This window comes from Garra rufa, chromosome 22 (assembly GCF_049309525.1).
Source record: "Garra rufa chromosome 22, GarRuf1.0, whole genome shotgun sequence".
NCBI lineage: Eukaryota > Metazoa > Chordata > Actinopteri > Cypriniformes > Cyprinidae > Garra > Garra rufa.
The window spans coordinates 15254898-15269744 of NC_133382.1; the positions used below are offsets into that span (position 1 = coordinate 15254898).

Here is a 14847-nt window from a genome sequence, read left to right on the forward strand (position 1 = left end):
AGGAAACGAAATTATAAATACTTTGCCGTTACATGCAGAATGAATTACCGATTATGGCGCCAGATATTGAAACAACAGACATAAATACTGTCCAAATAGCCCTCTTTGTGCAGGGTTTGGCCACAGAATGTTGTTCCTTGCGCCACCTGGTGGATATTATATGAAGCGCAACAACGTTTTAAAAAACCCTGAAAAAGCCCCTGCAGGCCGACGCGTGGCCACGCGTGCTGAATTGCAGGCTGCCGCGTGAAAATAGACGCATTTTTAATGGCCAGATCTGTATGTGACATATCAGTGATATTGTCTTTCCTTCAAGAGCTGTTGGATAAGGGACTCCAAGGTCATCCTGAAACCAAGGCGTGGTTATATACCAAAGAGTCTCTCGACCCCTTTCAGAGATCAAGTTATCACTCTTTTGGCGCTTCCTCCCTCGGAACAAGACCAAGACTTTTACCTCCTTTGTCCTGTTAGGGCATTGAGGAGCTATGTGGAACAATCTGCTTCCTTCAGACAGTCGGAACAGCTGTTTGTATGTTTCGGTGGCCGCACCAAGGGGTTTTTGGTCACAGAACAGAGGTTATCCAAATGGATAGTAGAAGCTATCATGCTGGCATACTCTTCATTGGGTCTGCAATGCCCCATGGGAGTTAGGGCCCACTCGACTAGAGGCATTGCCTCGTCCTGTGGTGTTTCTACTGCAGAAATTTGTGCGGCGGCTGGCTGGGCTTCGCCGTCCACATTTGCTAGATTTTATAATCTGGATGCCCCGACCTTACAGGCTCGGATTTTTTCTGCGTAAGTGGATAGCCAGTTAACCGGTACCTAGTTAATATGTTATATGTCTTGGCCCTCTTGCAAGCTCCAAACTGTACTATCTCCCTGGAACGGTCGCTTATTGGGTTATCCCGATTGAGCAGGATGGCCCGGACTAGCCCCTAGGTGCTTGGGCCATTATTAGTCGTTCCTCTACCATAGCAACGGCGGGATTGTACTGGTTCCCCAAAGCGTCTTTCAGACGCAGTAGGAGTGAAGTATCGAAAGGGAACGTACTTGGTTACTTTCGTAACCTCGGTTCCCTGAGATACGGAACGAGTACTGCGTTGCTGGCCGTGCTATGTAGCTGCACGACTCAGTCGTCGCTTCAGTCGAAGTAACCTGAGATCCTATGGCGAAACGCAAATGAACCAATGGCCGTGCAGTAACACTGCGTTATTAAAAATGCTTCAGTCTCGGAGAAAAAGGATTTCTCCCCAAAGCGTCTTTCAGTACTCGTTCCGTATCTCAGGAAACCGAGGTTACAAAAGTAACCGAGTACGTTATGAGAAGTTATGAGAAGAAAAAACAAGACTTACGGTGCACAGTTCACGTTTTCGTCGAGCTGCATCTCTGACGGCTTCGGACGAACCACAGTCTGACAGGACAGCGGACCCGATGAAGGTGCTGTGTGCACCAAAGGAACCGCACCAGCTTTGAGCCTCACTTGGTTCTTGCTTCGGCATCCCATGTTGAACTGTATCATATCGCCGGGATGATAATCCTCCGGTGTAAAGTGAACGCGTTTTTCGAAGCAGATGCAGTAGTATAGGCCCGTCTCTTTACCCGCACAAACGCACCCAGATACGGAAAATAGCACTGTTCTTTTTATTGCAAGTAAACCCATGGACATGATGTCCTTACAGGCTGGAGTTTGTACAGCCTCCATAAACACAATAATTTACCATGACGATGATCAATTGAAATTAAAAATAACTAAACACACTAACTCACGACTGCTCCTACTGAATAGCAACAGAGCTTGGCGAACGACTCCCTCTCGTGACGTCATATGACGCGGTATGAAAAAAAAGCTGTTTTTGAGAGCGGTCAAGGAAATCGTCTAAATTTGTGCCCTTACGTCTTGTAAAATATTTTCAAATCCTGCATTAACGGTTCGTATAGTATTTTCATACAAGAATATATGTTTATCTCGAAAAATGTTTTAACCTGCAATATGCACTTTAAGTGTATCAGTGAGTCTCATAAATCGGTCATGGCTTTACAAGGCATGCATCACCTCACCTGTTGTTTTTCAGTAAAGCCCTGCTGTTGAGTCTACATTAGTCTCATGCTGTTTGTGAGAACATTTGACATTTAAAATTACAGTTAAAGAGATTTTATTCATTACAACATTTAGATGTTTAGCCTTGTTTACAGTCCTTTGAAATTAGTTTATTATGGCGCTTAAAGTCACACAGAACAGGACGCACTGCAAAAAAATGCTTTTCTTACTTAGATTTTTTGTCTTGTTTCCAGCCAAAATATCTAAAATATCTTGAATCAGGAAGGATTTCCTTGAATCAGGAAAATCCTTCCTGATTCAAGAATTTTTAGATATTTTGGCTGGAAACAAGACAAAAAATCTAAGTAAGAAAAGCATTTTTTGCAGTGCGAGCATTTTAACTTCAAAATAATTAAATGGGTCACCTGCCTAAAAGAATGAATGATAAGAATATTATTATGTAATTACTAAATAATAAAATTTCACTAATTATAAAAATTGAGAGTCTATTTAAACAAGCTATAAAATCATGTGTTTTGGGATGAAATGCATGGGAATTTGGGTAAGTACTGAAAACCTTTGCTTAATCCTGAATGTGTCCTCTGGTAAACATGTTTTTTTCATCCGTCTGATCCAATCTAATTTAACCCTCAGATCAACACTCTCCTGCCTCTAGCTATCAAAACAGTGCACAATGTCATGCAGAAACTTGAGCCTGGTGAAAACAATTCCTATATTTTGTATGGGTTTGTAAGTAAATGCCTCCCAGATGCAATGATGACCTTAATCTGTCACAACAGCTGAGAGAGAAAGATGCAGTGAGTGATAACAGAGAGATAAATAAAGAAAAACACAGATAATACACAGTACCAATGATGATAAGATTAAAGGAATTTTCCAAGTTAAATACCTAACTGACTAAATTAATAAATGATGTTTGTAATCTTTATGCACTTTTATGTCCCAGGGGCTATCTTGGCTTTATCATTTATTCTTGATACTTTTTAGATGTTGTTTATGTATAGATTGTAATGATTGATTATTATTAACTATTTGAGTAATTATTGTGTGAAAATGTGTTGTATTGTATCATATATGAATGTCCCCAACCCGCTTCTCAAGCTCAATGCTTCTCAATGCTGTTTCTTAGCTGTGGTGTCAGTGTCCACCAGGGCCAACAGTTTTGTCCTCAGTAAAAGTTTAATGCAATATAATTGTACTTGTTTACCAAGGAGACAACACTGTCAAACCTCAAAATGAAATATGAGACGAGCAATGTGTGAAGAAAACAAACAAGTTAATAAAATGCAGTGAATGCATGACAGTTTAAAATGCATAAAATGCTAGCAACAAAATAACATTAGTAAGACAAAGGTTAGCTATTTTATATGAAAAAAATGACGAGAAAACTGACAGAATTCTGCTGTGATGCATTTGTATTCACTGTGAAATAAACTACTTAAGTAAACTGTAAAGAGTGTGACAGTGTTAGCTTTAAAGAAGTTAATTTTATAAATAATAAAAAAAAAAATATGGAGTTTGTTGTAAACTTTACAGAAAATTAAATTTTTCCTTATTATATGAAAGACTGATAAACTATTACTAAGGTCATGACATAAGTTTGAATTAAACTTCACGCACTGGGCTGGTAAGTAATGCACACTGGCTGTACTGGTACATTTGAAAATGTGTAACATTATATTTTCAATGTTTTTCTGCAGCACCCCATCCATCCATAGACCTCAATTGTAAGTGCATTACAAAAGCAAAATTAGCTGTTTTTCCCCCAAACAAACAAGTCTAAAATTTTTGTGGTGATTTACACTGATTCTGTTTTATAAAGCTTGAGTTCTGTTTAACTTGATATATTTCTTTAATGACTGGTGATGAAGGAAAGTGGCATGAGGGGGTGATTAATTTACCTGAGAGTTTTTCTGTACATGTCCTCCACTGTGATACCAGAGTATGTGAGCATTTCATTCCACACTGGATTCAAGGTGTTCCTTACAGTTTTCGTCTTCAGTTTACTGGCCTTGGATAGAAAATATTGGAATAATTCACTTACAATAAATATTAAGAGGAAAAATCATAAAGTATAGCTGCATCAGCTGAATAAGGATGGTTCAACACTAGATAAAACGTTCTTTAAGACAAACTTTAGGTTAGCTTGAAAATTGAAACTGAAACTGAAATGAAACTGAAAGGTTTAAGATAGATAGACTACCTTCCTAATATTGTGTTGGTCCCCCTTTGCTGCCAAAACAGCTCTGACCCATCGAGGCATGGACTCCACTAGACCCCTGAAGGTGTGCTTTGCTATCTGGCACCAAAATGTTAGCAGTAGGTCCTTTAAGTCCTGTAAGTTGTGAGGTGGGGCCTCCACAGATCGGACCTCTGTTTCTTTAGCACATCCCACAGATGCTTGATTGGATTGAGATCTGGGGAATTTGGTCAACACCTCAAACTCATTGTTGTGCTTCTCAAATCATTCCTGAACCATTTTTGCTTTGTGGCAGGGTGCATCATCACACTAAATGAGGCCACATCCACCAGGGAATACCGTTTCCATGAAAGGGTGTACATGGTCTGCAGCAATGGTTAGGTAGGTGGTATGTGTCAAAGTAACATCAACATGGATGGCGGGACCCAAGGTTTCCCAGCAGAAAGTTGCCCAAAGCATCACACTGCCTCTGCCGGCTTGTCTTCTTCCTATAGTGCATCCTGGTGCCATGTGTTCCCCAGGTAAGTGACGCACACACACCCAGCCATCCATGTGATGTAAAAGAAAACGTGATTTATCAGACCAGGCCACCTTCTTTAATTGCTCCGTGGTTCAGTTCTGATGCTCACGTGCCCACTGTTGGTGCTTTCAGCAGTGGACAGGGGTCAGCATGGGTACCCTGACTGGACTGCGGCTATGCAGCCCCATACGCAACAAACTGCTATGCACTGTTTATTCTGACACCTTTCTATCACAACCAGCATTAACTTCTTGAGCAATATGCGCTATAGTAGCTTGTCTTTTGGGTCAGACCACACTGGCCAAACTTCGCTCCCCACGTGCATCAATGAGCTTTTGCCGCCCATGACCCTGTCGCTGGTTCACTACTTTTCCTTTCTTTGGACCACTTTTGATGATACTGACCACTGTAGACTGAAAACACCCCACAAGAGCTGCAGTTTTGGAGATGTTCTGGCCCAGTCGTCTAGCCATGACAATTTGGCTCTTGTCAAACTCAGCCAACCCTTACTCTTGCCCATTTTTCCTGCTTCTAATAAAATTTTCACTTGCTGCCTAACATATCCCACCCACTAACAGGTGCAGTGATGAAGAGATAATCAGTGTTATTCGCTTTACATGTCAGTGGTCATAATGTTATGCCTGATCAATGTATGGTACTATTAACATAACTTCCTTACCCCAGCATGTTCAGGATCTAACAGCTAAAAAGACTGATGCAGACAGACAGCAGCAGAAATTACATTGGGTATGTATATATTTTGTATTATATAGTAGCACAATTGGTGCAACCTAACCTTCCTTTAAATTTTCTTAATATTTTATGTTCTACTATAAAATTAATTATAGTAACTATAAAATTATAAATTATAAAATTAATTATAGTAACTATAAAATTAATGGCAAATGGCCTACAAGTTGACTGGCCCCTAATTTGTCCCTGCTTGAGCAAACTTTTTTTTTTAAAGGCAAAATAGCTGTATTTATTTCAGAGATGAAAACTGGATGTCCCTTTGCTGAACATAAGCAATTTAATGTGATAGCTACATACTGCAGCATACTACTGTTTAAAATGTTTATCGTTTGCAGTGGTTTTCAAACCTGGGCTAGGGGACCTACAGCACTGCACATTGTGTATGGCTCTCTTATCTGAAACACTTAGATCAGTTCATGGAGCTTGCTGCTAAATCCTCCCAATCAAATGAGACATTTTTTTTTTTTTTTGTGAAAGAAGAAAACTCTTGCATACCTGACAAATGTAAAATAACAAGTAACAAGTAAGAAGTAATAAGCTCCTAGTGGATGAGCACTAATCTTCCAGTTTTGCGCATCTTTTCTATAGAGAATGCAAGAGTTGTCAGTCTGAGCAATCACTTGGTTGACAGCTAAAAAAGTAATTTTTCTTTCACTCACTCTATCACTCTAAATTGTTTTACAGATTATTGAACAATGTCATTGATGAATCAAAGAAATACACTATCTGGTTTCATCTTCTCTTTGTAAAAAAAATTACGTTTTAAAGTAATAAACAAGTGCAAGAGTGAAAAAAAGAGGAGACCAGACCTTGCAGGCACCAGGAAGCAGGTGTAACTTCACATAAGGGTCAGCCAAACCGTTAAAATCCATGGGCTTCAGACCCTGTGTACATTGAAGGGAGTATGACAATGCAGACAAAATAAAGAAGAGAAAGAGAAAATGGTGATAAACCAAATAATGAACATTAAGGTATCCTCTATTGTCTATAACAGGGCCATTTTTTGTAAATGTTACTGTTTTCATCTTTTATGAATATAAATACATGCATCATTTGTCTAAAATATTGTTTGTGTAAAACTGACATAATTTTATGACATAACAGATTAATTATTATTTTCTGCCATAGAAGTGTGGGCATCAGAGACGATAAATAACCAAGACCCCAAACTATACCCACTACTCAGGTAAGCAAAACACTATATGGTGCTATCATAAGTGTCTTTATTCCATAATAACACTGCAAATGTGGGCTAGATTAAAAATTATTTTTCTCCTCTGAATCTGGTCTAAATCTCAAAGTAACGTTCGTCGATTCATTTTAGACAGATTCATTTCCATCATAAAAACGTTTCCACCAATTTGAAAGCTCTTAGGCTGTTCAACTAATTACCAACCTGGCACACATCATCACCAAACACTCATACCCAAAATTTTGATTGCTCAAAGAGAATCAAGTTAAGAAAATCAAGTTAATTAATTGGTCAGGCAACACCTATTTTTATGAGTTGAACATTATGGATCATCAGCAAATATAGGTCAAGTTTATTTAATCCTGGTACACATAGACAACAGGACATTCTGAGGATGCACACTAAGTTTCATAAAATTTTAATAATAGGGGGCACTACGGCTAAAAAAAAAACAGTATGATCCATCTTTGGTGTATGTCCTAAACATGATGGCAAACAGAAAAAGATAAGTAAAAAAATATAAATAATAATAAAAAATATAAACACATATTTAAAGGGGTCATCGGGTGCCACATGCACTTTTACAAGCTGTTTGAACTGAAATGTGTGTTGGGAGTGTGTGTACACAACCACCCTAGAATGACAAAGATCCACCCAGTAGTTTTCTTTTAATTAAGTAAAATAATTTGCCTCTTCTCATATCGAGCCATTCTCAGATGCCTGTCATTGTGGCGTAACACTGACAGAGGCCATTCCTGCAATAGTTGATAGACAGTAGTGTTTTAGCATAGACCCGCCCAGAGTCAGAAGTAAACTGACGGCACTGAGGGAATGTGGCTGGCGATCTACCTAAATGGGTTCATGTTTACACAAATCATTTCTCACCATACTGCTTTAAAAATGAGGGTCAGTATAAAGCAGTTTTTGCGAAGCTGCTGCTGAAAAATGGGTCTGTGTGACGAAGACACTGAGATTGCGTTCGAATCCATATGCAGAAGTTTATTACAAACAACAACAAGCATACACGTAAAAGCAGGCAGAGGGTCAAAAACCGTAAGGCAGTCCAACGGTTCAACAGTCCAAGGAGTATCCGTAAAGCGAAAGTGAGTAACCAGGCAAGGAAGTCAAACCAAGAAATCAGTCCACATCAGCAAACAATCCAGAAAGGGGTAATCCGTGAAATCAATGGTCAGAGGACGAGGCAGAGTCATACACGTGCAAACAAACAGGAATTTCGAGAAAATGCTCAGTAAGGCAGGATAAACTGGCAATACTTTGCAATACGAAAGCACTTGCACTCTGCTAAAGTAGTCCCAAACAGGAAGTGAATGTAGAAGCAGCAGAATGAGCGCCCAGTCAGTACTCGGGTGATGGCTCCCTCTGCTGGCTTGGCATTACAGTCTGTAACTATTCGTGTTCCTGATTCATCTTCACCAGAAGAAGTGAGTGTAATTTATTTTTCTATGAATCTTTGCTAATCGCCTTTTAAATAATGTGCTAAAGTTAGCACGTTTCACGATGAATGCGGCTAAAGTGTAACTTACACTCTCAGAGAACATGGTTTTGTCGTCTTCTCTATGTACATCCGTCTCAATATAATTCCTAATCGCACATTTATAATGAACAATGCATTAAAGTGATTGTCTATTTACAAACTGTGACTGTTGTGGCAAAACTACATTACAAAACTAAGCTTAATGCTAGATGGTTAAAAACGGTGTCTGTTAATGATTAAGAAGTCATGTACAATTATTTTAAATAGTTTTGGATCAGTTATAACTGCATTAAGAATGGTAACATTAACGCAATACCTGCGAAAGTGTTTACAGCCCGCAACTGCGTATGAGTAAAGACCATAACACTCACATTTATGTATTTCAATATTAGGACGGGGTAAGTTATGTTAACCGATCACTTTTTTGCTCTCATTCAATCAGCTATAAAGTTACCTCAGTAAACACATGGAGTTCGTCTCTATACCTCAGTAAACACATGGAGTTCGTCTCTATACCTCAGTAAACACATGGAGCTCGTCTCTATACCTCAGTAAATACATCGCATTCGTATCTCTCTCAGTACTCTACCCTGCCAGTACATACAAAGATAAATCAAAGTGACATTAAGTTTACTAACCATTCAGACACGTCCAGTATATTGTTTCGGTTCCAACTCCGGTTCTTAAATTAAATTTTAAATGGATGGGGTTGTACAGTGTCTTGAAAGCCCCCCCAGTGCCATTTTTCCCCAAACTATACAACTATACCCCCGACTGTTGTCCCCGTGTTCTATGTAATGACACGCCCCACAGAACTGAGGGGCGGGGTGAGCAGAGGTTCATATCATTTAAAGGGCCAGGTACTGATATCGCTTGCTGAAAACAGAGGCATTTTTTTTACCAGGTAAAATGAGTGTTTTTTTACACTACCATAGAGAATTTTTAATCAAAGTATATTACAAACTTTTTATTAGGACCCTAAAGCATCATATTAACTTGTGGAAAATGGGCATCCGATGACCCCTTTAACAGATTATGCATTATGCTACAATATCACATACCTTCCCAATACAAGACAGACAACTCTTTATATGAAAAAATATATAATATGTAGTTACCTTTGCCTTAATAATGGTGCAGTGAAGAGAACTTGTAACAGTCTCATAGAGCAGTTCGAACTCTAGGGTTCCCAATGATGCTGACACAAATGAACCAACATATCAGTGGACCAATCTAAGTTTAATAAAGATTTCGTTAAACTTAAACATTGATCGAATATAGGCTTATACTTAAACAGTTTACTTTCTGTTTTGTTCTGTGTAAACTTTACAAAGACACATAGAGATGACAACCACAACCAGTGAGAGGTGGAAGTAATGAACATAAACCAATAGCATGTTTCCACTCTCAAGCCAAAATCGAGCATGTTAGTATCCTGTCAGTCCTGTCAGGCATATTTCCGCTGAAATTAATAGGGTTTGATCATGCTTCCTTGGGGCCAATGACCAGGAATTTTCCACCCATCAAATATTTTGGTCTAAAACAGGCTATAAGGAGCTTGAAAAAAGGTGTAGTTTAAAAGAATCCCTTCTAGCCACAACGTCGGTCACTCACTGCTCAGGATGGAGATCGACAAATAAAGGTTTGGATTTGTTTCTTTTTCATTCTGAAGATTTGGATTACAGCTCAGGAATAAACTTGATTCCCTTCGTAATTATGTTGCGTTTTTGGTGTATTTTATGGTTCTATGTTTAGTCATAGCATGTTGGAGAAAACACCATTTATGTCCCTTGGAAAACAAAGTCAATATTACATGACAAATAATGGTTAAACGACTGCAGTAATGTTATTAATTTTAAGGGTTCAAAGTGTCTTGTTTGACATTATGTCGACCTACTTCCTGCAGAGTGGAAGCAGAAATCACACAGAATGAAATGTTATCATTTAATATTAAGTAAACGATTAAACAATTTAATAATGCAATTGAAAACATAAAGCCATTACTATGACAACCGAATACAATAGTAATAAAATTAATACCACAATTTCAATATTCGTAAGTATTACTTTTTTTAGATGTCATCAATATGTCAGTTTTGTAAGTTAAAATGCTGAAAATACGTAAGTATTTTTACGTTTAGATGCTGTAAATATGTCAGTATTGTACTTTTTTAGTACCTGTGAAAATGTAAGTAAATATATGTTTTGTAGAACCACATTTTACATAAAAAACATGAATTATCATGAGATCAGCCTGAATTCCTTCTCAGCTCTCCCCAGGCATTGGTATTGATTTAACTGGGTTAAATATTTTTAAGAATAAAGCAGAAAGTTAACTCCCTGGGGTCAACGGTCACGCCGGCGTGACCAGCTTACTTTTTGTACGATCAGTGCAAAAGACACTAAAAATACTCTGTCGGTTTCAGTCATACAAATTAGAGCTATACATCATTGGAAACTGTTAAGTGTGTACTTTTATTTGTGCACACTCACAAGAGCAACAGAACTTTGTGCTTTTTTTAGAATAAAGAAAACAAACAGGGTGATTTCTCTGTTCTCTGTCTCCGCGAACTGCTTTTAGAAATGCGTCACTTAAATCATTCAAACTCGGTGAATACTCGGCACACAAACAGAAAAGTGGTATCTACAGAAAGCTTGGTATGTATGCTTTTAAAATAAGTATGTTTTATTGAAAACAAATATTCTGTGATAAAGTAATCCATATGAAACCAAGGAGATGTCTAGTCTATCCAGTTACAGCTAATTATTTTTAATTTGATCACGCCTACGAGCTATGATCTTTTGATATTAAAATTAGCCATGTGCTACAAGCGTGGCAAGGATCGGAGTATCTGCATGCAAGGAAACTCCCACATCACCACAAACAAAGCAACACGACTTTTCAAGTTCATCCTGGTTACAGTTCGTTTCTGAAAGAGGACGCGCTGTGAGGAATAAGACTTATATTTACCTCGATCAAAAGAAGGACGCGATGCGAGGCAAACCCAGCAGGAGGAGACATTTACATGAGTAAGTCTTACTTTTATTTCTCTACTTGCTTTCGCTGTTATTTACTTTGACAAAACGTGTACACATTCTACTAGTTAGACTTATTCCAAACTATAATTCCTGACTATATCAAATGAAACATTATGAAGTACATTTGATTGCATTGCATCTCTCACGATGCCAGGATATTTTTAATGTTCTAGAAAACTATGCGTTTATGACTGTAAGATGCATTTATGACAATATGTTTATGATTGTAGGATCATATTTATTTATTTATTTTAGTGTATAACAGTAGGGTGTAAAAGTAATATGACTGCTTACACTGATTGTATGTTTACATCACGTTTATTAGTAATATAGTGCTAAACAATAATTATTAGTTTCAGATATTACATGTCCTTTGCCTGGTAGTGTGTGTGTGTGTGTGTGTGTGTGTGTGTATTTATTTATTTATTTATTATAGATGCTCTTGATATGAATAGGTTAACAGATGTTTTGTTTTTGTTGTTTTTTAGTGATCTGAAACCTGGGGGGTGTTCCATAAAACAAGCTTACCAAATATGTCAGGCTTATTTCAGTTAGTCTGACTTATTTTGAGCCAAATCAAGTGACAATAAGTCAGACTAACTGAAATAAGCCTGGCTTATTTGGTAAACTTGTTTTATGGAACACCCCCCAGCTCAACAGATTAATCCTGCTGACTTTCCCTTGAGTCTCTTCAAACTGTTTTCCTCTGAGAGTGAGCTGAGTGGTGGAAGAGCCTGGTGTGACCGTGAAAGAACCCCCTCTTCCACGGCCCGCTCCTGTGGGCCGAATGCCTTAGCGTCATGGTGGACAACCTCGACCCCATGGTGCTGGGCATTGTGGATGAGTAGCATGAAACTCGGTGAGAAGATTTGGGTCTAAGATGTCATCCCTGGGGACCCATAACCTCTCTTCTGGGCCGTAACCCTCCCAGTCAACCAGGTACTCTAGCCAGCCACCACAACGTCGGGAGTTCAGATTTCCCTTACAGAGTAGACTGTTCCATCCTCCAGGTACTCATAGTGGCCTGTAGGAGTGACAAAAGCGGTCCTCCATTCGTCCCCCTCACGTATCTGAATGAGGATGTATGTACTCCTTAGGTCCAACTTGGTAAAGATGCGGGCTCCACGAAGTTGCTCCAGCGGCAGGGACGAGAGGAAGGGGATAACGATATTTGACAGTGATGTTGTTAAGTGCCCCGTAATCTATGCAGGGCCGCAAGCCTCCGTCCTTCTTGCCAACAAAGAAAAGGCTGGAAGTAGCAGGGAAGGTAGATGGACGGATGTATCCTTGTTGCAGTGCCTCCTCCATGGCCTTCTGTTCAGGCATGGAGAGTGGATATATCTTGCCTCTGGGCACTGGTTCACCAGGCAAAAGCTCTACTGCACAGTCCCATGGTCGGTGAGGTGGAAACCACGTGGCTCGTTTTGAGCAGAACACGTCACTGAAGTGGGAATATTCTGATGGTATCTGCACGGAAAGCTTCTCAACAGGTCTCTCGATAGACGTGGCATGAAGCGGGAGTATAGGATTCTGGATTACAGGTTGGGGTATCTGAGGGAAACATCTGGAGAAGCATTCCTTACCCCACTACAGGACTTCGCCGGTGGTCCATGATAAGGTGGGGTCATGCAAAACGAGCCACGGGCGCCCTAGAACAATCCCAGCGGTGGAATTCTCCAGAACCAGCAGACAGATCTCTTCGGTATTGAGCTGATCGACTTGCAGTTGAAGAGGACCCACACAGTATCGAACCTTTCTTTGGCCGAGGGGACTACCAGTGATGGATTGGATCTTGTACTGGATGTCATTTACTTTTTTTTAAGTTGGAGTTGGTTGCAGAGATCCTCAGAGATGAAGTTTCCGGCTGACCCAGGGTCAAGGAGGGTGTGTACTGAAACAGAGTGATGGAGAGAAGTGAGCTGAAAAACAGTGGTGAGTGGCTGTGCCTTTGCAGAGGAATAGGAAACAACACTCACCATGGGCCTAGGAGGATGGATATCCTTCAGACATGCCCATTCTGGCCACAGTACAAACATAAGACCTGGGTCAGACGATGACGGCGCTCGGCCAAGGATAGACGGGAGTAATCGATCTGCATGGTCTCAGATTCTGGTTCTGGAGGGCTGGGAAGCTCTGGCTTGCGGAGATAGAGAATGGGGGTTTTGGTAGAAATTAACCTCCATACAGCCCTTTATCCAGTTAGCTACTCTGATAGAAAGTTGTATGAAGTGTTCAAGCCCGAGGGTGTCGTCATATGCCACGAGATGCAGCCGCAGTGAGGGTTCCAGTTCTTGGCCGTAGGTCGTGATCAGGGAGCGCTCGTTCCATCCACTTGAGGCAGCTAGGGTACAGAAACGGATTGCATAGTCTTGGATAGGACTTTTGCCTAGTTGTAGATGGTATAATTGTTCACTCACGGATGAATAGCCAACAGGTCATCCAAAGATTTCTCTGAAGTGAGTCACAAAGGAGTCAAGTGAATGGGTAGCGGGTCCATTTTGCTGCCATTGTGATTCTGCCCACTGAAGCACTCGACCTGATAAAAGAGACAGAATAAAGGAGATTTTAGCTCTCTCTGTTGGAAATCGGTGCAGCTGCATCTCAAGGGCGAGCAGACACTGGAGTAGAAACCCACTGCATTCCTCCACCAAGCCAGAGTAGGGCGCTGGATTGATCGCGGGACTGGCAGAGTAGATGGGAGCTGAAGAAGCAGGTGATGCGGAAACGGGTGCAGGCGGTGGTGCTGTGGTCGCAGATGCACTGAGGACTTTACGTAAGGAATCCACCAGCTCTTGGAAGGGATCCATACCTGTTGGATTCATGGTGTTGAAGGTCTGGTCTTCTGTTAGGGAATACAGACTACTGTGACGATACTGAAAAGATGGAGGAAGCAATTGCAGGTGAAAACAGGATTTATTGGAATGAAACAGAAGTGAAACACAGTCAATGATGGTGGTGTAGTTCTCCCGGCTGGGTGAGGCAGGGGCAGATGGCAGACAGTGAAGTGGCGTGAGTCCCGTGGTGGATAATCCCTGGTGAAACAACGAAGACACGACGAAATCCAACAAGGCAGAGCTCCACTCAGACGACCAGCAAACACGAAGACAAACCCAACACTGTGACATCCAGATGAACTATCGGACGAGGGAGAGAGAGAGAGATGAGTATATATGGGCTGAAGGTAATGGGAAACACCTGTGCCGGACTGATTAGCAGCTCAGCTGAGCGAGCACACACAATCACATGACAAACCAACAAATCACGAGACGAGAGAACACGGCAGATCCATGAACCGTGACAGTACCCCCTCCCCTAGGAACGTCCCACGACGTTCCCAGAACCCCTTACCTGTTGATTGTAATCATCAATAAGGGAGTGATCCAGGATGTCCCTGGCAGGCACCCAACTTCTCTCCTCCGGACCGTAACCTTCCCAGTCCACCAAGTACTGGTATCCGCGTCCCCTCCGCCTAGAGTCCAGAATACGATTGACCGAATAGGTGGTCTCCCCGTCTACGAGTCGCGGCAGTGGGGGAACCGGGGTAGGCGGATTAATACGTGCAAAAACCACGGGTTTAATTTTGGAAACA

The 14847-nt window shown here is 40.6% G+C and overlaps 1 protein-coding gene across 1 annotated transcript in view; it reads right to left on the reverse strand.

The window, feature by feature from the left end:
- The window catches only part of LOC141298012 (double C2-like domain-containing protein alpha), a 133074-nt gene that overhangs the window by 84361 nt on the left and 33866 nt on the right, over positions 1–14847 (reverse strand). Inside the window, exons 2-4 of the mRNA XM_073828514.1 lie at positions 9338–9417; positions 6342–6416; positions 3961–4070 (exon numbers count right to left, since the gene is read on the reverse strand). Of these exons, the coding sequence (XP_073684615.1) occupies positions 3961–4070; positions 6342–6416; positions 9338–9417 (265 nt within the window). The remainder of the gene's footprint in view (positions 1–3960; positions 4071–6341; positions 6417–9337; positions 9418–14847) is intronic.